Source organism: Gadus morhua, chromosome 1 (assembly GCF_902167405.1).
Source record: "Gadus morhua chromosome 1, gadMor3.0, whole genome shotgun sequence".
NCBI lineage: Eukaryota > Metazoa > Chordata > Actinopteri > Gadiformes > Gadidae > Gadus > Gadus morhua.
The window spans coordinates 7,240,350-7,265,853 of NC_044048.1; the positions used below are offsets into that span (position 1 = coordinate 7,240,350).

Genomic DNA, 25,504 nt, shown 5'->3' on the forward strand with positions numbered 1-25,504 from the left:
GGCTGGAGTGCTATCTGTTTATCGTTGCAACCCCCAGCCTCGTATTGAGATCGCGGCGCGCGGTTTCAAAATAAGAGCGCCCAGCACGATTTTTTTTTTTTTTTTTTTTTTTTTAATAATTAAAAAAACTTTTCAAAACAGCTCGAGGGCCATTAATAGACACCCCGCGGGCCACAAAAGGCCCGCGGGCCGCTACTTGAGTATGACTGCGCTAGAAGCTCACGTGTTTCCTGCGTTTGTGTTATCAAACCGTTACTTTATCTTTTAATGCCTTTTTACCATTATTAAAGAGAGGCCTGATTCTCAGATATGCATGTTGGATGGCTAGGGTGTAGGTCTGGGAAGAACCTCAGGCCAAAATCTTGCAAGCGAGCCGCTGGGTGAGGTGCAACGAGATGGAGCACTTGCTGAGTCATTTCCTGTAGGGCTGGAGCCACAGGTTGAAGCGTATGCGTCCTTTCAGACCCCCTGATATATAAGAGACCCCAAGGTAGAGCTTACTTAAATGTTGTCGACTCAGTCACCTATTGCATCACTTCCTTTAGGGCTTCAGCCTCCTAATTGATCAAGTAGGCTATAATTGAATGCTCTCTTTCATATAGGCCTATATGATACCTCCACCACTGGGACGTGGCAACAATTCTCTAAATCCATATGGGGAGGGGGGGGGGGGGGATGCTTGTGGACAGTAGGGGTGTATACTAGACATAAATAGGAAGCAAACTCAGGAGAAGGAATGACCTCACAAATATTTTAATAAATTGTTTCAAATAACCCTGCCTCGTTAAATCAATGAGCTTGGTGTTTTACTTTCAAAAATAGTTTATAGAAGAAGTCTAAACAGCAGAAAATAAAAACATCCAAGCTGCCTTTTAAGGATACATTGGAATATCTGTCTATTTTTTTAACCATCGGACCGTAGTTTACGACAAAAACATCACAATTGACGGCAGCTCCTTTGCCGCGTGGTTTTTAGAGCCATGTAAGTATTAGAGGGGGCGGTCGATAGCAACCACCATAGCAACCATGATGGTCAAGTGACTGGATGCAGCCCCGTTGAAAAAAAATAGAATACCACCCTCAGGAGATTAATGATATTTAAATTATTATGACCATGAAGTCTTTATTTGCATGGGTTTACATTTCGTTCTGTGTAGCATGGAAAAAGCGGAGAAACACTCCCATTCAGAATGCATTGGTTTACATTTCGTTCTTTGGAGCAAGGATATTTTTATTTATTTATTTATTTTCAGTTTTTGAGGGGGTGCTTCAAAGATGCTAATTTTTCTGCAATAATCCAAAATTCCAATGGAAAAACCCGTTGGCTTTTTGTCAAGGGAACCCAGGGCGACGCTTCCGGGTTGGCCAACATACATCATCCCTCCACCACGCTATACTGTAAAAACACATGTTCAAGTTGAATGATAATGCATGAATTTATTCTTTATTCTGCCCTAGTATTTATTTAAGGGGGGAGGGGGGGCATACAAGTCTTTTGGCCATAGTGGATCCAGGGCCCCGTTTCCCGATAACGATGGATCCACGCTCGTACGATCATTCTCACGATGGATCTTGCGATCCATCGTCAATTTCTTTGGAGCGTTTCCCGAAACTCCTCTTAACGTGAACGCGCATTCGCTGCACTCACGACGTCGTAGGATTGTAACTGTCTACTGACACGGTGCTGAAATGGGCTCCGTAGGAGGGGGAGACGCAGGAATGTCGCAGGAAAATTGTGTTAAAAAGGGTTAAAATATATCCCCATCAAGGACAACAGCAGAGTAGCCTAAAAAAAAATAGACTGCAATTATATGAATGCTAAAGACATTAAAACACAATTGATTAGGCTTAAACCGACATATATCAGTCCTAATCCTGAATGCACTGTGCGTTTCACGGCATTTCCCCCCCTGAAATAATTCCTCTTCACACCTGTGAATAACCCGGGAGACGTCCATGATGAGGAATACAACGAAGCCCACCGTCTGGCCCGGTGCATCGTTGAGCGCACGATCGGGAGGTGGAAGTTGCGCTTTAGATGCCTTCACAAGTCAGGCGGAGGGCTCCAGTTTTCGCCGGCCAAGTCATGCGCCGTGATATGTGTGACGGCTATGTTGCACAACATTGCAGCTAAGGCTGGGGTGGCATTGCTTGAACCGGAGGACGTTGAGGACGATGACGATGAGGAAGATCGGTGTGAGCACGGCCTCCCTCATAACTACGCGGCTGGTTTTCATGCGCGTCGAATAGTGATTGAGACTTTTTTTTAACCCCCTCCACCCTCCCTCATGTCACTAAACATTCCCGTCAACGTGACCAATCCCCACCATATCCCAGCCTTTTGCCTGCTCCTTTGCTTGTTTTTTTATAATTTTTTTAATTTCTTTCTTCTTATTTTTTTTTATTTCTTTTATTTCGTTATTTTTTTTAATTTGTTTAATTTAATTTTTTTTTTAAATTATTTTATGCTACGTTTTATGAGTAGCCTATGTCAGTCTGCACAAATCCCCCCACTTTCTCTCACACATTTTGAGTGCCCTGCCTGCGCAAACATTTTCTGGACTGTCCCGTTTTATTTTGGCCATTTTAACATCTTTATTAATAAATTAATTAATAATCTTTATTAATTACCAAACTAAGAACATAAAGGCGCAATGCGTTTTAATAAAACGCATCCAATAGACGGAATGTCCGATGGTGTCGCCACTGAGGCTATAGCTGACGATGCTCTTAGCGTCCTACGAGTACCTACGAGCACCCCTGGAGTACTCGTTAGCTACGAGCGTTTTCAACGTTCCCCACGATGCTTTCGGGAAACGCGGTGAAAACTCTACGATGCCCTTTCGACGCACTTCACGATCCACTTAAGGTGCGAACACACCAAGCGCGTACCTCGCGTAGGCCTACCATGTACGCGCGTAACGCAGCTAAAATGTTGCTTGACCATTTTGTGTCAAAAATTGTCAGATATGCGCGTACGCATACGCGCGTAGATGAGACCGCCCGTCGTCCCCCCCCCCCCCCCCCCCCCCCCAGCCTGTGGCTGCGCTGGATTTAGGAGTCCGAGGAAGGAAACCCAAACGCCGCCGTGTTTGGGTGGATGATAGAGCTTGGATCGGGTTAGATTAAATAATCTCAGATATAAATAACAATAATCGGGTTAAACAACGCTTTCGGGAAACGGGGCCCCCGTTTCCCGAAAGCGTCGTTAGCCTAAGTGGATCGTGAAGTGCGTCGAAAGGGCATCGTAGAGTTTTCACCGCGTTTCCCGAAAGCATCGTTGGTCACGAACGTCTTGAAAACGCTCGTAGCTAACGAGTAGCCTACTCCAGGGGTGCTCGTAGGTACTCGTAGGACGCTAAGAGCATCGTCAGCTATAGCCTCAGTGGCGTCACCATCGGACATTCCGTATATTGGATGCGTTTTATTAAAACGCATTGCGCCTTTATGTTCTTAGTTTGGTAATTAATAAAGATTATTAATTAATTTATTAATAAAGATGTTAAAATGACCAAAATAAAACGGGACAGTCCAGAAAATGTTTGCGCAGGCAGGGCACTCAAAATGTGTGAGAGAAAGTGGGGGGATTTGTGCAGACTGACATAGGCTACTCATAAAACGTAGCATAAAATAATGTAAAAAAAAAAAAAAAATTAAACAAATTAAAAAAAATAAAAAATAACGAAATTAAAGAAATTAAAAAAAAAAATAAAAAAAAAATAAAAAAAATTATAAAAAACCAGCAAAGAAGCAGGCAAAAGGCTGGGATATGGTGGGGATTGGTCACGTTGACGGGAATGTTTAGTGACATGAGGGAGGGTGGAGGGGGTTAAAAAAAAGTCTCAATCACTATTCGACGCGCATGAAAACCAGCCGCGTAGTTATGAGGGAGGCCGTCCTCACACCGATCTTCCTCATCGTCATCGTCCTCAACCTCCTCCGGTTCAAGCAATGCCACCCCAGCCTTAGCTGCAATGTTGTGCAACATAGCCGTCACACATATCACGGCGCATGACTTGGCCGGCGAAAACTGGAGCCCTCCGCCTGACTTGTGAAGGCATCTAAAGCGCAACTTCCACCTCCCGATCGTGCGCTCAACGATGCACCGGGCCAGCACTGTAAACCCGAACAGTACTACTAACTCAAAAGTATTGTGAAACAACAAACAAAATCCGCTATCAGGTCAACCCAACTTTAAGTTACTAAGTGTTCCGAAAGAGGAATGCAGTTATAATTTCGTGCTACTTAAATTGTCTGAGCGATCATCACGACCTTGCTCAAAACCTTTGAATGCACAGAGGCGTGCAACGTAATGACGTCATTGTGCCATTACGTTGGCGGCACCGACCGAACGAGGCAAAAATCAAACCAACATGGCAGTCGTGAAGCGAGAGGAGTGCATCGGCTGCTGAAGTTAAGAAAACTTGTAAGTATAAGGGTAAAGTCTTCCAAAACTCACTTGCATGTTGTTTAATTGCATAAATGCCACAACGAAATAGTTTTTGTTGTTTTTATTTGTCTGCGCTTTATTTTACACATTCAGCGTAACACGCGGTCAGTTACCGCTCTTTGGCGAGGACGTGTTGCGAACTGAGTGCAATAATGACGATAAATATTTTCAGTCTACGCTATTTTTATTCTTTATAATTGTGTTTCTGCTGGTTAAGTTAACATTTGGTTGAAAATAAGCCGGTATGGTCCGGTAAAGCCGCCTCCCCCTCGAAGTAAGAAGACGGTGTGTTTGTGTGCGTGTGTGTCGCCCGTTTCGGCTTCGTGTGGACGGGGCCTCAGTGAGCAGTTTTTGCACTTGTTTACAAATTAAGCGTAACACGCGGTCACAGTTAACACTAGCTGTGTTCGAAATCGTTCCCTATACACTCGTTCCCTATTCCCTATATAGTGTACATGATATAGTGCACTATATAGGGAATAGGGAACGAGAATTCGGACACTATGCTGAACATTTCTAAACGTCATTTTCGTCAGTAAATGCGCCGGATATTTGTGTGACGCAGACAGATGCGCCCACATCAAGTAAACAAACCGGGCACTCACGACGAAAGCTGGAGGTTGTATTGATGTTGAATGTTACATTTCCTTGTTTAATTAATTTTGAATGTTTAATATTCTATGTTAAATCCCAAATAAATTGTTGACATTTCTAAACGAAAGCCGGAGACTCCATCATTAAATGTATTCGTTTTCGCGGTTATTCGGCTTCTTCTTCTCCCCTGGAAAAATACAACCGCATTGCATTGTGGTATACGGGAGTAACATGTAGGGAACATCGTATGCACCCTATTTTAAGTCCACTATATAGTGCCCTATATAGTGGACAACTGAGAATTCGAACACCCTAGAAAATGGCGTGCACCCTATTTAGTGCACTACATCCATGATAGGGAACGATTTCGAACACAGCTATTACCTTACCACCGGTCTTTGGTGAGGATGTGTTGCATGAACTGACTGGAAAGGGTTCACAATCTGTGTTTTAAAATGTATAAATTACTTTATTTATTTCTAGCTAAAATATTCTAATTAGAAATTTGGACTGCATTGTTTGAGTGGTTTCAGAGTGCTATTTTTTATGTCATCCCACAGGATCAAACACCTGAGACCAGAGAAGAGCACTGAGCAGTGAATGGCACAGAACCTCTGGTAAACATCTATCTTGAAAGACACTGAAGATGACTTTTGTTTGAGTAATGGAGTGGAAGTGCAAATTGTGTATTGTGTCTGCAGACACCCGGGCACAGTTATTCCGGCACTATCGCTTGAAACACAGCCATTACTCTAGAGTTAGCCCTCTACCATGTCTCCATGACTCTTGTATTTGTACATTTCTGTCCTTTAATGCCTTGAAAATTCATTTGTCACGGTTTCACAGAGATGTGTGTAGACCCAGTGCAAGTCACACAGCACAAGCAGAAAGGGCAGCTTTTACCTGTTCTGTGTGTAACTTGAAACAGCCCTTCTCACAAGAAACATTGTTCACTCATTTAAGGGGCCATTTAAAAAAACGTGAGACAATAACATGCCCATTTAAAAACTGTAACTACAGCACTAATGTGTATTCTTCTTTTAATACACACAAAAGTAGGATACATGCAAATAGTTCAGACTTTAGTGATGAGATAGTTTCAACAGAAAATGCTACTGTAAATGCTGCTGACCTTGATTATGAAGATAATTTCCTATCCCAGCATGCAGACTCATTTGATAATCCTGAGGATGACAGTGTATGTGACTCCAGTCAGTTGAGAGCCCAGTTGCGCCATAATCTCTCCTCATTATTCCTTAAGATGCAAACTGTTCTCCACGTTTCTGACATGGCAACTCAGGAAATAGTTGATCATCTCAGTCAGATATTTTCCTTGTCTCAGCCTCTCATCAGGGATACTGTAAAGGAGACACTACAGAGGCATGATATCTCAATTACTGAAGCTACCCTGAATGATTTAGTAAATGAGGTTATGAACACAAATTTTTTGTCAGTGCCACAACTAAAGGGGAGGAGATGTCAACCAAAAAACGAAGAAAAACATTTGTTGAAAAAAATTTCCCTGTTGTGAAGCCAGTGCAGTATGAGTTGGAGCCTGGATGCAGAGTAGCCTATGTCCCTATTCTCCAGGTGATCCAGGAAATGTTTAAACACACAGACATCCTGGAAAGAATAAAGGAAACAAAGGTGTCACAAAAAGGCCATTACACAAGCCACCAAGATGGTTTATATTTTCAAAATAATAATTTGTTGTCTTCCTTAGAACTCTCACTGCCAATTTTATTGTACATTGATGATATTGAAATTGCTAATCCTTTAGGCACTTCAAGAAAAATTCACAAACTGTGCTCAGTTTACTGGGTGCTTGCAGATCTTCCACTTAAATACAGATCAGCGCTGCATGTTATTCAGCTAGCAGCCATTTGTAAGGACCCTGATGTCCAGAAGTATGGATACAAAACAGTTCTCCGTCCTTTGTTACAAGACCTTTGCACTCTTGAACAAGACGGTGTGTTCATCGAGTCTCTTGGCCAGTCAGTTCAAGGTACTGTTCTTTGTGTTGTGTCTGACAACCTGGCAGCACACGCATTAGCAGGCTTCATGCAATCCTTCCGTGCAGGACACATTTGTCGTTTTTGCAATGCCACACGAGACCAGATTCTGTCTCATGAAGTTGGAGACGGTGAATTTTGTCTGAGGACCAAAGCTAGTCATGACCATAATTTGCTGACTGTTATGCAAGGGGATCAGAGTCACAGTGTAGTTGGTGTCAAAGGGGATTGTGTCTTGAATGAGAGTTTACAGCATTTTCACACAACCACTGGCTTCCCACCAGATATTTTACATGACCTTTTTGAGGGCATTGTGCCGGTAGAATTGGCCCTCTGCATTCAGGAGATGATAAGGCTTAAATACTTAACTCTCGAGGGACTAAACAGAAAAATCATGTCATTCCAATACGAAAACTCGGATAAAGTTAACAGATCACGGCCAATTTCAAAGACCTTTGCCAGAAAGCGGTCAATTGGTGGTAATGGTCATGAGAACAGCACATTGTTGCGACTACTGCCATTGATGATAGGCCATACAGTTCCTGATGGAGATGGGGCTTGGACTATATTGATGGATTTAAAAGATATTGTCGAACTAGTCCTGTCCCCAACATTTGATGATGAATCTATTGACTATTTGAAGACCAAGATTCAGGATCACAGACGACTGCTTCAGGAGGTTTTCCCTGAGTTCAGACTGCTTCCTAAGCATCACTATTTAGAGCACTACCCGGATCTCATACGTTGTTTTGGACCCCTTGTCCATTTGTGGACTATGAGATTTGAAGGAAAGCATAGGTTTTTCAAGCGTGTAATACACGATACACAAAACTTTAAGAATGTGGTGAAAACCCTAGCAACACGGCATCAGCACATGGTAGCATACTACCTCAGTGCACCCTCATTCTTTAAACCACACCAGCAGGCATCAAATGTCTCTTCAGTCTTGGTCTCAGTCCTTCCAGATGTTGCTCAACAGTACATTAGACAAAAAACAGACAGCAGTGTCGTATACAGCACATCAAACATCACTTTGGATGGCACCATGTATGATGTTGGGAGGTTTGTATCTGTGGGACAAGAGGGAGGACTGCCTCAGTTTAGCAGGATTGAGCAGATCCTACTTGTTAACAGTGATGTAATGTTTCTATGCAGGGAACACAAGTCATGTTACATTGAACACTTGAGATTGTACAAACTGTACCCTGGAAATTTAACAGTCAACAACATATTAGAGTTTAATGACAGCTTACCACTCTCAGCGTACCATGTCGAAGGACAACTTCTGTTGACACCCAAGCGCTTCATACAGCTGAACAGAAAGTAATTCATACCAAAACAGTGAGTTGATTTTGAGATGAAAGGAAATGTCTAAATTCTTTCATTTTAAGTTTTTGACTGTGTAAATGAATGTGTAAAGATGATTTTTTTAGACTTAAGTTTTGTTGTTTCATTCCCTACAAAATTTGATAACTGTTCTCTCTCTTGATTTTCAGCTGATGGCCATGCCCCCAAAGTACCTTCTTCGTGTCTACATAGCTACTGATGTGGCTGTGAAACTGACTTTGAATGAGAGGCCAACATCAGTTGATGAGCTCATCGGCATCTTGAAAGACAAAGCTAAGCCAAGGCTGGACTTTGAATTCACGTTACAGTATGAGGATCCGGACTTCGGAGGAGAGCTCTGCTGTTTGGTTGATGTAGAAGACCTGCCAGAGAAGGGCACGCTTAGAGTTGTTAGATCAGAAAGTGACCTAAGTTCATGTGGTAGTTCAGACACAGATATCCTGCCTCACGTGCCTGTAAGCCAACGGCAAAAAACATGGCCTGATGTTTTCCCTGTCCCAACTTTTTCGTATGAAGTTGAACATGTCTTGCAAGAGGGGAACAGTGTTTTTGAGAGCTCTGGAAAGACTCTAAAATTAAGCAGAGCACAAAAAAACAACATTATAGAGAACATGGCCTCCTTAATGTACTCTTTTAAACCGTACCCAAGCGACAGGGATGTAGGCATGGCAGCTGACGCCCTGATTAACGCTCACCCATGTCTGAAAGAGCTGGGGTCTGCGAGCGGGTGGTACGGATGGAAAATTAGCCTGAAATTTAAAATGGGAAATTACCGTACTAGGCTGGCCAGAGCTGGATGCAAGGAGGTGTCCGTAAATACAGGGAAAAGAAGCAGGAATAATCCAGAGAAAGCACATCCCCACTCGAACATTAAAAAAGCCAGAAGGGCTGAAGTAAACTTTCTCCCAAACTTCCCAAGAGGACAAAACGAGGACAGTTTGGAGGAAATGAGAATAGAGATGAAAGCTGAAGTTGATAGAGCCGACAGAAACCTACAATCAATAGAGAAACTCATGCAGACAACCTTTGCACTTCGTCGTCAGGAAATTGTTCAGGGAGACCCATTGGTGAAGGACTTTCTGGAGAGATGGCCTGCCCTTCAGGTCCAATCACAGGTAAAAATAATAATAACAAAAACAATAATACACAGACTCAAAGTGTTTTCTGCTCATCTTCAACTATTTTTATTGTACTGGCTATTCATTTTAAAAAGATATTGCACCCATAAAATGTGACTATGATGTGTTTCCCTTTGGTATTTTACTGTCTTTCACATACTTTGTGTGTCCATGTTATTTTGTAGGTCTGTGCTGAGTTCCACAGGATCACCAATGTAAATTTACGGAACCAGTTTTATTGTGAACTAGATCGGCACATTCCACAGCTCATAGAACTTTACAGACGGAAGGCAGCTCGTACTGGAAGGGTGGCAGGAGCACTGCGAGACATCCTACAGTATTATGAAACTGAGGTGAGTTGAAAAAAAGCTAAAATGGACTTTTTCTAAATTTTATCCACATGGGACAGCTGGCTCCCAGGATTGTCAGCATTTACTACCACTTCATTACTATATACTACTACTATACAAGGGGCAGTCCTTCACTTTTAACTTTAAATCAATTAGTTATCCTGTAACATGTACATATTAAGTACAGTAAGTCATACTTTGTCGGCAGCAAAGGGCCCCTGTTTTTTTTCTCATGTGTCTTTGTTTATCCACCCAGGATGTGCAGGATATCAACATGAAACGCACTGTGGCTCTCTCAGTATACCTGTGGGAAGAGGACACACAGTTTTTGAAGACTTGGAACGTAAGTCTTAATATATTTATATAAAAGATCTCATCACTAATCACCTTTTACCATTGGAGCTCTTTTGAAGTGCCTTGGTGTTGTAAGTAGGGCCCTAAGGCTTCTTTTTCTCACCATCACTCACTCACTCACTCACTCACTCACTCACTCACTGACTGACTGACTGACTGACTGACTGACTGACTGACTGGTTAAGATGGCACCCCCAGCAGAGGTCCAAGGGATTTCTCAAAATATCTGAGGGGAAATCTTCTAGTTGAGCCACTTAACCTTAATTGGGGGGGGGGGAGAGGAGTAGTGGAAGGGGTTAACTTATCTTTGTTGTTATTGTGTAATACTTAGTTGTATACTTAATTTTTGAATGGGCAGCTGTATAAGTTTTCAGAAATAGTTACCAGCGTACTTTTGCATTTTCCAGACTGAGGAATCAGAGGAGCCAGACATCGAGGACACACCCATTGGTATTGTCACGATGATCAGAGAAAGAAGTGCATCTCCCGTTCACTTCAGTCCCGTATCCACAGCCATTGTGGTGGAAGATGAATTCATCATGAGGGACATTGCCACGTTTGCCGATGCGTATGTGTTACTGTTTGGGCTGGTGTATGTGTTACATCTCGACTACCCAAAGAAGCTTGTTGGCACCTTCACTTTCATACAAAAGGTTCTAATGGGGTTGGATGACGGTGCACCCCTGAAACCTGCTCTGCTCTCTTTGAAAAATGACCTGCTTACAGTGTAGACGTTACCTGTATGATACATGTTTGTTGTTACATTGATTTATGTTCCTTTTTGGTTATTTATTTGATTTATTTTTTATTCATGTTCAATGACTTGATATCTGATATCCTGATATTTACTTTTTGGTTATTTATTTAATTTATTTTTTATTCATTTCAAATTATTTCCTTGAATGGCCATAGATGTAAAAAAAACTTGAAGATGCTGTTTTGAAAGGCCATACCTTTACACTGAGCACAAGTTCCAAATGCTTTTATACAAACATTTAAACATTTGCAGTGATTTATACATAGCCATACAAATCTGTTTTTATATAATGTATTTGTGGATGTATATGTTGACGGTTCATGATATGCAAGGTATCCTTCAACCAAACGGGGTGTGTTTACATTTTCAGATTGTGCATTTGTTGGCCTTGTTTTACTGGCCTGGTTTTACAAGTTGGATGTCCATGGTTAACATACAGATGTGTGTATGTGGTGTTTGTATACTTACAGCTCTGTTGCTGTGACCAAAGTGGTTTGGAGAAAAAGAATAAAATCTGAATAAAAACATTGAAATATTCTAAGTTTATTTGAGTATTCTGAACTTAAAAAAAATAGTAGTTTGAGCTTTGTAAAATTATCTTTTTGGTTACTAACCAGTATATTTTTTGAGTTTAAAGATGTTGAATAATTAAGTACAATATCATCATAACAAGTCATTACAAAAAAATTAAAACATATATACAAATTAAAACAAATGTTTTAAGTACAGTACACTCACAATTTTTTTTTAATAATAAGTAATATTTGAGTAAATGATGTAAAAATATTTAAGTACAGACTTACTTAAATATTCTAATTTACTTACTCAAAAACTTTGAGGTAATCGGTTTCCACAAAAGTTTTGAGTATTCTGAACTTATTCGGGTTTACAGTGAGACGGTGGGCTTCGTTGTATTCCTCATCATGGACGTCTCCCGGGTTATTCACAGGTGTGAAGAGGAATTATTTCAGGGGGGAAAATGCCGTGAAACGCACAGTGCATTCAGGATTAGGACTGATATATGTCGGTTTAAGCCTAATCAATTGTGTTTTAATGTCTTTAGCATTCATATAATTGCAGTCTATTTTTTTTGTAGGCTACTCTGCTGTTGTCCTTGATGGGGATATATTTTAACCCTTTTTAACACAATTTTCCTGCGACATTCCTGCGTCTCCCCCTCCTACGGAGCCCATTTCAGCACCGTGTCAGTAGACAGTTACAATCCTACGACGTCGTGAGTGCAGCGAATGCGCGTTCACGTTAAGAGGAGTTTCGGGAAACGCTCCAAAGAAATTGACGATGGATCGCAAGATCCATCGGGCGAATGATCGTACGAGCGAAGATCCATCGTTATCGGGAAACGGGGCCCAGATCTGTTCCGGAGCATTTCAGCACCTCGGGCCACAGCGCAGGGTTGCCAGGTCCTGCAAAAAACGTACTGCCCACATACCGTTCAAAATCCACCCAAAATGTCCTAGAAGCAGCCCAAATAAAAAAGATATTCCACTTTGGCCAATGTTTTGAAAGTAATAATGTTTGAGGGAATATTTGTTGTTGTTTAAGCAGCGAAATGCATTGTGTGTGTGTGTGTGTGTGTGTGTGTGTGTGTGTGTGTGTGTGTGTGTGTGTGTGTGTGTGTGTGTGTGTGTGTGTGTGTGTGTGTGTGTGTGTGTGTGTGTGTGTGTAACACGCTATTCTATGTTGAAATGCGACTTAATCCAGTGTTCAGGAAAACGTTGTCAACGTATGCTTTTGGCGACTGGGTTGGCTGGGTCAGATATACGTGTTTCTAACAAGATGATAGGCATTAAAAGTTACATAAAGTAACGGTTTAATAACACAAACGCAGGAAACACGTGAGCTTCTAGTTTAGCGAAAGCAGCGTCCATAGCAACCTGACGTCGTTGAAACATGCGAGCGAGCCGATAAAAGCTTCCTAATAACTTTAAAACTAAAGATCAGACACAATCACTGACTGAAGATTATGCAAGTAAAAAGTATATTTCTCGCTAGAAATGTTATTAGAAACACGTTTAACGGTGAATCGGTCCAAAAATATTGCATTTCCCATTCAGATAATAAAGATCAAGCACATTCACTGACTGAAGATTTTTCAAGGAAAAAGTGCATTTCTCGCTAGAAATGTCATTAGAAACACGTTTAATGGTGATTCTGTCCTAAAATATTGCCTTTCCTATTCAGATAATAAAGATTAATAAAGATAATACATTCACTTAGGCCTACTGGAGATTATTCAAGGAAAGGTATATTTCTCGCTAGAAATGTTATTAGAAACACGTTTAATGGTGTATCTGTCCTAAAATATTGCATTTCTCAATCAGATAATAAAGATTAATATAGGCTATACATAACAATTTCACCAAATGCTAGGAGAACGTCTCGCCCCCTGTTGGTGCTATTCCTCCATTCATTTAGAATGGAGAAGAAAGCGTGTACTCCTCCTCACGCTTTGGTCAGGCAAAGCGTGACCCTGAACACGTCTTGCGATGTGGACCAACGTATCTATTTCAAGCCTTGGCGTGATACCGGGTTGGTGTGTGTGTGTGTGTGTGTGTGTGTGTGTGTGTGTGTGTGTGTGTGTGTGTGTGTGTGTGTGTGTGTGTGTGTGTGTGTGTGTGTGTGTGTGTGTGTGTTTGTGTCCACTGCCCAACCCCGCCCATCCTCTGGTTTTTAATAGTTCTGACTGAGTTTTCAAGAAGATTATACAATACATATTATTACACCCCAACTGTTTGTGCGCTTGGATTTGAAATACCCAAGAAAACCGTGACCCGCGCCTTTGAGGTTTACACCCGCGAATCCGTTTTTAAAACAACCCGTGAAGCTCGCAACCCTGCATCACCGTCACCTTCGCCGTACTGGCAGTGATGGGAAGTTTCCAAATAATTATAATTCATGTAGGCTATTGTAGGCTATATAACCAGGATTTTATGTATTTTATAACCTTGTTGGTTGTTCAATAAAACGTATTCACGGCCAAGATACGTACGTGTTTCAGACTAAATACGTTAAATGAAACGTTCCCCTAAAGGGAAATATGCCTTAATGACAATAATGTGCTATACGTTGACATTTAACATATCTGGGATACGTTTCAACCAAACATAATCCTAGAAGTAAATAAATGGCAAAAAAAATAGGCTGAGAACGAACGTATTTGCGATACGTTCAATAAAACGTAATCACGGACAAAATAACATGAGTCATGATGACCAACCAGGCACGTCGGAACTATTTTCTGAGAGGGGGGGCGGGATTTTTTTTTGGGAGGGTCGGGGAGAGACGCACACTTACAGTATCAATGATTAACGAACTATAATGCAGCATCTTAATTGTTAAGAAAATGAAACAAAATAAATGAATGAATAACTCAAGCCTTTATTAAAACACATAACACTAGGCTATAAAAACAGCATTCAGAAAAAGAACAGTTTGCGCTCCAAAGGGCTTTCACACTTTTCCAAAAGTGGACCTTCTCTCAGTTGACCTGCTGATGAATTCTTCAAGCAGGGCCGAAACATCGCATTCATCAATGAGGTCACTATGCGCATTCATAATGGCCAAATGCGTGAGTCTTTCCTGCTTCATGGTATTGCGCAGCCATGTTTTCAATCTGCGCAAGGCAGAGAAAGAGCGCTCGGATGCCGCGACAGATATAACCCTATCTTTCAAAAACAGACTGTCGGTGTCTGACCCGACCAACTTGCTTTTGACAGCTGACCTGCACACACCACACACAATGCCATCACTGACCGCAATGTACTCCAGCCACTGCCACTCTCTGAACCAGGCGGCCTTGCAGGAACGACTGAAGTTCTCACCGCTGAACTTCCTGGCAGGAAAATTGTAATCCTGTGGTGGTTTGAATGATATTGCCTCTTGGCTAGCACCGGGTAGCACTGGGGAGGGAGGATGAGGACCGGCGGGTCTTTCGGCTGCCTGCTGCTGTCCGGTTGCTGGCACACAGGGTTCAGGTGTCTGTCTCGGACGTTTAGCTGGGTCAGGCGGCACCGGTTTTAAAAAAAAATCTGAAATTCTTTTCTGAGACATTGCTGATTCATTGAACATGTCTTGTAAGCTAACAACAATGCGCGCGATCATATCAAAACAACAATGCCCGCGAAACAAAATACTTTGTTTATTTTAGCCTACGTCACACTGAGCTGTCAGCGCAGACAGGTTGCATGTCACATGTGTGGTGCATCTGAATGCAGTACATTAAGGGTTAATGGTTACGCGGGTTACGTTACAGTCGACCAATAGGATTATGTGTGTGTGGTCACATGATGCTGGGTTCGGGCGTCTTCATGTCAGTTTAATAAAGTGCCTGTAATGTCAAGACACAGTTGTCCGCGCTGAATTAATATTCCTCAAATAGAATATACGACAACATGATCTGTGCATTATGAGATAAATGTAGGAAGTCAGACAAATTCAGTTTAAATTCAGATTCTTTATTTTTATTTTTTATGCATAATGCTGTGGGTAGGGAGGCTGATGGGGGGGGCGGATGGGAGGGGGTGCGGCCGCACCCCTAGTTCCGACGTCTATGTAGACCAACCCGTTTCTACACCCTAACCGTGAGCACTTATGTGAATCACAGATCACTCCACCCAATCTTTAATACCATCCCATTGTGTTCGTCAAGTCTTACCCAGTCACGTTTTGAAGAAAAAAATAAATAATAATAATAGTAATAAAAAGATAAAATAAATACAGTAGACTAAAGTATATGTGATATGATGGTTGATCTTTTATATTGAGTAAAACTTTCATGTTCAGCCATTTTCATGTGCGTCACTAGTTCACAGCTTCAGTTTACAACGAAAAAGGGACACAACATTCTAGAATTAATAATGATGTTCAAATATGAAATCCTTCACATATTCAGACACATCTGCAGGTAAGGTTTTCAGCATCTATATTTACCCTACCTTCAACCGGAATGTAAGGAGTAAAGAGAGCAATAGCGTCACTTTTGTTTGTGAGTCTGATCTGCTTCAGTTTGTAAACGATTTAAGGCTGCACCCATACACCACATCCACTCAACAAATGAAGCAACAGCAACTCCTTCAAACAACTGTAACATGCCCAACCTAATAACATACGAAGTATAGGGGCCAACATCTATCACAAAGTGAGAGTGAGTGTCATCGAGAAGGAGCCGGATCGTGGACAAAAAGAATCCTCAAATCGATTGCAGGGTAAACTTTTTTTGATTTTATACTGATATTTATAGAAATATGTACTGTCTCCAAAGGGCTTGGACAAAGGAAATTTCCAGTTTATTATGCAATTAAGAACTTACGCTCAAGTTTGTACAAAAAAAAACAGCTAGAAATAAGAAATATAAGTCATCTTTGCTTATTCTATAGCCTATTTATTTTTTAACTACTGGGTTCCTATTATATTATTACAGTAGTTACGACCTACTGAGCAAGTATATGGCTGTTTGGGAGAAATAATGGGAGGCAGTTTACTCACTTGAATTATAGTAATTTGGGTAATTTGAACTAATTAAATGTTTTACCGTTGCCGCTGCGGCATGTGCACAATGTTATTTCAGTTCTTCCATCACATGCATGGAAGTCCTTTACAGTGAAATGCATACTACTATGGAGTGCCGTTTGTACACTTTTGCCCATGAAAAACATCCTTTATGATGGCTCAACAGACGGACCCCGACCTATCTATCGCTACAAAATAACCATATTTGTTATGTTATTTTTAGTGAGCCACTGATCATTGTGCACTTATTCCAGATTTTGTTCAAGCTTTGCTTAATTTTCCCCGGATTTAGCAAATAAACACACAGCAAAACACACTGAAATATATACTATTACTATACTATACTATTTATCTGATGCACGTGAATCAACTGCATTTGACATTTTCAAGTAACCCACACCGAATTTGACCAATATATATTTCTTATGTTTTCATTGGGTGGCAGTAGGGGTGGCCAAGCCCAATCATATTATTATTCTTTGTCTGGAGGTTAATGCTCAGTCGTGTGTGTGTGTGTGTGTGTGTGTGTGTGTGTGTGTGTGTGTGTGGTGTGTGTGTGTGTGTGTGTGTGTGTGTGTGTGTGTGTGTGTGTGTGTGTGTGTGTGTGTGTGTGTGTGTGTGTGTGTGTGTGTGTGTGTGGCAGTTTGGCCTAGACCGGTCACAGGCCCATTCCAATCCTTTGCATTTAACATTAAATAAAAATTAAATATAGCAGAGTTAAGGCTTTCAGAACTCTAACATTCTTATTTTTAACCCGCCAACATACGTTGTTGACAAGTAGACAAGACAAACCGTGTCACACCGTATTCTGTTATATATACATTAACTGCCAACTCCTCAGTATAGACAAGGGTGGATTACTGTACAAATCAATGGCACTACTGCCCACTAGTGGTCAGATGTAAGTATCCCACTCTACAACATAATCTATGAAAGTTATGTTTTTAATCCGCCTCTCCTCTCTCTATTGTTTTAGGGTTAACAAACCCCAGGACTACTACTGCCACAATGTTGAAAGCGGAATATGAAGCGTTATTTAACCATGGGGGGCTGAAGAGGATTATCATCAGTCGAAATCGCGCCAAATATGCTCTCATCTTCGTCCTCCTCGCAACCTCTGGTCTCATGTTCCTGCTGCGCAACATTCTCACTCTGGAGGTTAGTGTTGCATCGGTGTGTGTGTGTGTGCATTTCACATTGTGTGTGTGTGTGTGTGTGTGTGTGTGTGTGTGTGTGTGTGTGTGTGTGTGTGTGTGTGTGTGTGTGTGTGTGTGTGTGTGTGTGACAAAGTAACATTTTGTTTAATCCTGAGTTACTTAGTGGGCCACCTTCCCCCTGGCGGGGGTTTTGCACAGGGCTAGCAACCCTGCCATGTAAAAAAACGCTTGCTACAGAAATCTTAGCCAACGAACCAAATGCGGCAAGTAGGATAGATGCACTTCAGGAAACTGATTTGATGACAGATGACAGCCAAACCCATCTGGAAGCTGGCATCTCGAGGGCGGATATCCTCAAACCGAAAGTAACACTTAGAGTAGGTTGCTGGAATGTGCGAACACTCTACCAGACAGGGAAACTAGCTCAAGTCATAAAGTAGATGGAAAGCTATAATTTAGAATTAATAGGAGTGAGTGAAACAAGATGGACTGGTAGTGGAAATAGACAGTTAGCAACAGGGCACCAGATAATGTATTCTGGAAGAACAGCCGACCATCATAGTAGAGGAGTAGCCATCATCACAACAAAACAGGTTCATAAATGCCTGTTGGAGTGGAAGCCCGTTAATGAACGGATAATTAAAGCCAGGTACAACTCATCATTCGCAAAGTTGACAGTCATAGTCTGCTATGCACCCACAGAGGACTCGCCGGAAGTGGAAAAAGACATCTTCTACGATAAACTGCAAGAACTAGTAGATGAAACACCTTCACACGATGTACTCCTCATCATGGGTGATCTAAATGCAAAGGTTGGATCCAAAAATGAGGGTAAAGAGAGCACCATGGGGAAGCAAGGTATGGGAGAGATAAATGACAATGGAGAGAGATTAACAGCATTATGCCAGGAAAACAGACTAGTGATAAGAGGAACAATCTTTGAACATAAAAACATCCATAAACTAACTTGGACATCCCCAGATGGTAATACCAGAAACCAGATCGATCATATAATTATCAACAACAGATGGAGAAGTAGCCTTCAGGATGTAGTGGCAAAACGAGGAGCAGATGTTGGCAGTGACCACACACTTGTCGTAGCAAAGATAAGATTAAAACTCAGAAAGACCAAGAAAATAGACCAACGGGAACCAGCTATGAATGTAGCAAAACTAAAAGATCCAGACGTGAGGAAATCCTTCCAAACCCAGGTGAAGAACAGGTTTACAGTTTTACAGAACCAGCAAGAACTAGACCTGTACAACTTCAACAAAGCTCTGCTGGAAGCTGGAGAGAAATGGCTAGGACCTAGAAGGAGAAGAAAGGAGGTCTGGATATCAGACGAAACATGGAGGAAGATTGATGAGAGAAAAGAAAAGAAGAAGAAAATCCTAACAACTAAGTCACACAGACAGAAGGCACAGCTACAGACATTATACAGTGCACTAGACAAAGAAGTAAAAAAGAGTGCTAGAGCAGACAGGAAGGCATATATTGAGAAGATCGCAGAGGAAGCAGAAGCAGCTGCCTCAAAACAGGACATGGGCACACTCTACAAGCTAACAAAATCACTTACAAATAGATTTCAGGCAACGGACATTCCAATTAAAGATTCAAACGGAAAAACCATGACAAAAGAGGAAGACCAATTAAGGGGCTGGAAAGAACACTTTCAGAGGGTACTTAACAGAGATGACCCAGCAACTGAGGCAAACATCACGCCAGCAGTAGACCTTTTAGACATAGAAACGGAGCCACCAAATGTAGAGGAGGTAAAGATTGCCATAAAGGGTTTGAAGAATGGAAAGGCCCCAGGAATAGACAGAGTCCAGGCAGAATTGCTGAAAGCGGAGGAACATCAAACAGCACTAGCCCTTACGGAAATTCTCAGGGACATCTGGACTTCAGAAGAAACACCACAATCCTGGAAAATGGGCCTCATGGTCAAATTACCGAAAAAGGGAGATCTGTCAAATTGCAACAATTGGAGAGGAATCATGTTGCTACCAGTCACCAGTAAAGTCCTAAGTCGAATCATTCTAAATCGACTAAGTGACACAATTGACCATTACCTTCGAAAAGAACAGGCAGGGTTCAGAAAGGGAAGATCCTGTGCAGAACATATATTCACACTGCGACAGATAATTGAACAGAGCAATGAATGGAGGGCAACCATCTACATTAACTTCATTGACTTTGCTAAAGCATTTGACAGCATCAACAGAACAGCACTGTGGAAAATTCTAAGTCATTATGGAATTCCCAACAAAATCATCTCTATAATCAAGATGCTATACAGAGACTTTGGTGCCAAAGTTATCTGTGGATCCAATCTCACTGAAGAATTCATTATAAAAACAGGAGTCAAGCAAGGCTGTTTGCTATCCCCACTACTTTTCTCACTTTGCATAGACTGGCTTATGAAAGAAACAAAGGGAAACAACAAAAGAGGAATATCGTGGACATTCACAGAAACTCTGGAGGACATTTATTTTGCAGATGATATTGCTTTGTTAGCCCATCGCCAAAAGGACATCCAAGGCAAAACAGAAGACTTAGCAACATATGGCAAACAGATTGGGATAAATATCAACAGTGACAAGACTAAAGTCATGAAAATAAACTCAAAATCCAACCAGCCGCTCACCATCAATAACATGAACGTGGAAGAGGTGCAGGAATTCACCTATTTAGGCAGTAAAATAACAACAGATGGAGATTCAGGGGCAGATGTCCAGGGCAGGATCAATAAGGCTAGGGGAGCGTTTGCAGCACTAAGAAAAATATGGAAGACTTCAAAGATCAGCATAAAGACAAAGCTGAGGATATTCAAGAGCAACGTCCTCGGGGTTCTCCTGTATGGAGCAGAATCATGGAAAGTGACACAGACCATCTGCCACAAGCTAGACGTATTCCAGACTCGAAGCCTTAGGAGGATACTGGGAATATTTTGGCCTAGGACAATCTCAAATGAAGACCTCTACAGTAGAACAGACATGAGACCCCTGTCAAATGTTATCAAAAACAGAAGGTGGATGTGGATCGGACATGTGTGCAGAATGGACCCAAGCGCTATCCCAAGGGTGGCCATGAGATGGACACCACCTGGGACAAGAAAACAAGGCCGACCAAAAGAGACATGGAGAAGATCTGTGGAGAAGGAGATGAAACAACTGGGATGGTCCTGGGGCCAAGTGCAACATTGGGCAACAGACAGGCAGCATTGGCGTTCGTTGGTGAAGACCTTATGTGCTACCAAGCACGAAGAGGACTAACTAACTAACTACTTAGTGGGCCTAGAACAAAATATAATATTTGTGATCCTTTATTATATTTTTTATAACAGCTTAATGCTAGGCCTTTCTGAATTAACGTGAAATACACCTTAATAATAGCACGTCTTTCATTTTATTGCACTATAAAAAATGAAAGATAGTGTTTTTTGGGGGACATCACACCTCCTCTACCAGTGTGTAGCACCCACCTCAGTGATATCAACCAGTATGCACCTGCATAAACCTCCCCAAACGCTGGCTATCACAGCTGAAAGGTAAGGAATGACACGGATGATCATTATATATATATATTTTATGGTATGTGCAAGCAGTACGAACCAAAATGTGTAATCCAGGCCCTCATGCATGGCAATACACCAATTTGTCATGTGTACGCACCTCTGAAAAGTTTCGGACCGGCTCCGCAAACAGAGGTCTCGAACTGCTCGTCCACAGCAACATGAAGGCAAACACTGACTAGTTTTCAAGACTACTTCTCAAGGACGTGGTCACCTAAACATTAAAGCAAACCTCTCTACTTGTCCTCCTCAGAAGCTGAGGTGGCGGAACAGCAGCCACACAGCCTTCCCCCAGATGAGGTCCGCCCCTCCGTACCAAGCCCACACCTTCTGCAGCCACATGTCCCGGGAGCCCACCCCCGATGAAGCCCTGGAGGATCGATACCTCCTCAAAGCCATCGCCTGGCCCAAGCTCCCCGCCCGCCCCGCCCCTGCGCCCCTCAACCAGACCAGCGACCCTGTGCACAGCCTGTTCACCATCCTGCCCTCAAAGGGCCAGAAGGAGTGGCATGTTGGGGACCAGCTGGAGGCCCTGGTCCAGATGAACGACTTCCAGGGCAGTCCCAAGCGCTACGGCGGGGACTTCCTGGTGGCCCGGCTCCACTCCCCGGACCTTGGGGCCGGGGTGGCGGGTAAGGTAGTGGATCACCTCAATGGCTCCTACTCGGCACTGTTTCCCCTGCTGTGGGGGGGCTCGGCCCAGGTGCAGATCACCATGGTGCACTCCAGTGAGGCTGTGGCCGTGCTGCAGCGGCTCCGCGAGGAGCGGCCCAACCGGGTCTTCTTCAAGAGTCTGTTCCGCTCGGGCAATCTGTCCGAGACCACCACGTGCATCCCGTGCCTGCCACTCAACTACCCGCAGCAACCCCTGTGCAATTACACCAACCTCCACACAGGGGAGCCCTGGTACTGCTTGAAGCCTAAGCTGCTGAGCTGTGACACCAGGATCAAGCACGCCTTTGGTGGCTACGAGAATCCCCTCTTCACCAACAAAGAAGCGCGGCTATTTCAGAGGTCTGTCACTTTATGATGCTTTTCTCGTTCATGTCATTTATAACTTTGGAAAATTTGTTTTATCGTTGTTTGTTTCATTGCTCGCAGCCGTGTAAACATCAAAGTTGTCATCCATGCGTCAGGACCAGATCGTATCAACGTGTCAAAGATAGGTACAAAGAAACTGCTACAGTTAATGGAGGACGTTGCTTATGTGGTGGTGGTGCCCAGTTTTATGTATTTCTTATTTTGAAATTTCTTGTCATACTCTTATCCCAGATGAAACAGAGTTAGAAAACAGCACCATCAAACCAGAGCCGGACAAGTACACCCCTTCTGGCTATTACTACAAAGGCACTTGGAGGCCCCTCGGTGGAACTTCTGTTCGCCAGTTTAACGACCCCTCGTCCATCACGCAGTGCCTTACTGGCAAGGTGATCCATATGTACGGAGACTCCACGATGAGGCAGTGGTATGAGTACCTCAGCGCATTCATACCAGGTGAGCACTGACACATGATCTCTGTTCGCACGAAGCTCTGACCCTTATTCATGAGTCATTGTTCATTTCCAATGGGCGCGTTCTTTCGTTCTCTCCTTCAAACAGATTTCAACCTGCACCGTTCAAAGTTGGGGCCCTTGATGGCGGTGGACTTTAAACACAACATCCTGATGAACTACCGCTGTCACGGTCCGCCCATCAGAATCTTGCCTGTCAGCACCAGCGAGCTACGCTACGTCGCCAATGAGGTGGACGGCCTGGCCGGAGGCCCCGACACCGTGGTGGTCTTCAGCATCTGGGCCCACTTCACATCCTTCCCCATTGAGGTCTACATACGCCGCATGCGGCATATCCGCCAGGCGCTAGTACGGCTCCTGGACCGGGGCCCCGGAACCCTCGTGATAATCCGGTCGGCTAACTTTGTGGCCATGGACCAGACGACGAGCAAGCACAGCAGCGACTGGTTCTCGCTGCAGATCGACAAGGTTCTCAGGACCATGTTCAAGGGCCTGGCTGCTGTGTTTGTGGATGCCTGGGAGATGACCTTAGCCCATCATAGCCCCCACAACATCCACCCGCCCCCACCCATCATCAAGAACATGGTGGATCTCATCCTGTCTCGTGTGTGCCCTGACAAGAAGAAGAGCTAATGGAAAACAAAGAAGGGGGGGGGGAGTAGTTGATTCAGATTCATGTGATTGAGGAGCAGGTAGGCGTTAAGCACCTTGCTAAAGGATGCCTACAGGTAGTCTCAGGACTTTGGAGATCGAACCCAGTATCTATTCACACCCTAGCCATTACAGTTTGGCCCCCCAGCTGACAAAATGATTGAAAATCATTTGGTATTTTCTAGTAACCTCATGTTGTTTGTTCACTATTTAAATTGTTAATTGTAATTGTTTTCGACCGAGACAGTTGAGGCCACCCATGCGCTGTGGCGATGGGTTTTGGGGTTGTCGGGACGCCTCACCCCTAAGGTGGGGGCTGTGCAGCGACTGTGGGCGTGGTCGCCATGTTCAGTGTGCCGCAAGGGATCCTGGGGGGTTTTGACTCTCGCAAGTTGGACCCTTGGCGCCCTCCTTGGTCCTTTGCGGCAGACATTGTGTGGGGTTAAAGGGTTGGGGTATGCCTAGGTGGCAGAGTAATTGTGTTGGTGTAATTGTTTCCAACATCGTCACTGAGACGTCATGTTAATTGGTTATGTGGAGTGTGTGTGTTTTAGAAAGGCAACTCGCAGGCATGCGGTGTATGGGGCACAAGAGTTGTATAACTGCTTAACCTGGGCTCCCTTCTCGTCCTTCCCATGCTGCTCACAATAATTTTCTTCTGAATTGATAGCTGTGACGACCTCACCACACACTCACACACATGCTTACACTACTGATTAATGACATTTATATATATTCTGTTGTTTATAGTCTTGGGTTGTGAATAAATGTTTAAGATAATTTCACTCTATAGTCTGGTCTCCCATCTTTGCCACAGTCAAGAGCCGGGCTGTGATATGATATGGATTAAGAACACTTAACATGAGGATGATCGTGGGCTTACTCCAGCCGTTCCGATATTCTATTCTGCTGCCATATCAATTCCTGGCCCGGCCCTTGGCATAGGCAGTATAGGCGAACTCTACGGGCGCATCCATCCGCAGGGGCCGCCTGTGTTCATCTAACTTTAACTCCAATTTTTATGTTTCTTAATACCAGTAGTTATGTCGAAATAAATATCAGACAACATAACATAACATGTAAATTAAAAGAGCGCCCTAGTTTCCGCCCCCCCCCCCCCCCCCCCCCCGCCCCCTCCCCCCCAGACTCTACCTGAATTGGGAGGTTGGGAGGGGCGAGTTACCTTAATTACCAACTCGATACATCATTCTGACCGAAGAGGAGAAAGCTATCTATTTGCACATGATCACAATGTCAAATAAACCTAAACACTCTGGCGCCAGTAAATGCGGGAGGAAGAGAAAGAAAGAAGAGGAGGAAAAACGTGAAAAGACAGAAATACAGTAACTTTAATTTGTTTATCTTTAATGTAGGCCTGGCTGGCTATATAGCCAACTGGTCACTTTGTCGGGCTTTTGTTCACCTTTCTATCTTTAATTCTCTGGAGCGAACTGTTCGCTATACATAACTCCGCTTAACATATGGCTATTGATTTAATTTATTCACTTATCGAAGCAATATGTGGTTTTAAATGTGTTTTTATTATTTAGTAAATTAGTCAGGTGGCTTAGCAAAAAAATGGGGACACGGCGGACAAAAGCACCAAATTTTTTCCACATGCTCTCCATCACTATACCTTTCAATTTAGAGGGGGTTCCACTTAATCAAGATGGTGGAAGGCGGCCATCTTGGATTTCCAAGATTTTCGCATGTAAAACCTATAAATGTCAATAAATCAGCTTCCAAGTCACTTAGAAGGTCAATCTTGGTGTCAAAAATTACATTTCCTGGGTCAATGAATGCAGTAAAGATGTTAGGAATATCAGTAAGTGATGTTTTACCAACAGTAGATCAAGATGGTGGAAGGCGGCCATCTTGGATTGACAAAACTTCTGCTATAAATGCTAATAAATCAATCTTCCAAGCCACTGTGAAGGTCAATCTTGGTGTCAAAATATACATTTTCTTTGTCAATGAATGCAATAAAGGTATTGAGAATATCATTAGATAATTATTTATGCCAAAAATATATTAATATATTAATTCTGGACACAGAATATAAAGGTAAACTGAACTTTAATGTTACACAAACAGGGGAAA

General features: G+C 42.8%; 1 protein-coding gene and 2 long non-coding RNA genes across 4 annotated transcripts; all 3 read left to right on the top strand.

Annotated features, from left to right (window-relative positions):
• Positions 1 to 5,429: 5,429 nt before the first annotated feature.
• On the top strand, positions 5,430 to 9,805 carry LOC115548735 (uncharacterized). 2 transcript variants are annotated; one of them, XR_003977636.1, is made up of 3 exons: positions 5,430 to 5,661; positions 8,553 to 9,518; positions 9,707 to 9,805. It is a non-coding gene; the product is annotated as an uncharacterized LOC115548735 (long non-coding RNA). The 2 variants fall into 2 exon arrangements; XR_003977637.1 differs by lacking the exon at positions 5,430 to 5,661 and adding an exon at positions 8,308 to 8,397.
• A 374-nt stretch (positions 9,806 to 10,179) lies between these two features.
• On the top strand, positions 10,180 to 11,523 carry LOC115548742 (uncharacterized). The gene is made up of 2 exons (XR_003977638.1): positions 10,180 to 10,214; positions 10,639 to 11,523. It is a non-coding gene; the product is annotated as an uncharacterized LOC115548742 (long non-coding RNA).
• Positions 11,524 to 16,095: 4,572 nt separating this feature from the next.
• Positions 16,096 to 24,473, top strand: LOC115548748 (NXPE family member 3-like). The gene is made up of 6 exons (XM_030363571.1): positions 16,096 to 16,207; positions 17,488 to 17,669; positions 21,496 to 22,256; positions 22,344 to 22,408; positions 22,515 to 22,736; positions 22,842 to 24,473. The coding sequence occupies exons 2-6, from the start codon at positions 17,520 to 17,522 to the stop codon at positions 23,384 to 23,386; spliced, it is 1,743 nt and encodes a 580-aa protein (XP_030219431.1). The 5' UTR covers positions 16,096 to 16,207; positions 17,488 to 17,519; the 3' UTR covers positions 23,387 to 24,473.
• Positions 24,474 to 25,504: the final 1,031 nt, after the last annotated feature.

Coding starts and splice junctions, on each gene's coding strand:
- LOC115548748 (XM_030363571.1), top strand. CDS start 17,520: ATGTTGAAAGCGGAATATGAAGCGTTATTTAACCATGGGGGGCTGAAG. Junction 17,670..21,495: donor GCAACATTCTCACTCTGGAG/GTTAGTGTTGCA, acceptor TGTCCTCCTCAG/AAGCTGAGGTGGCGGAACAG. Junction 22,737..22,841: donor CCTCAGCGCATTCATACCAG/GTGAGCACTGAC, acceptor TCCTTCAAACAG/ATTTCAACCTGCACCGTTCA.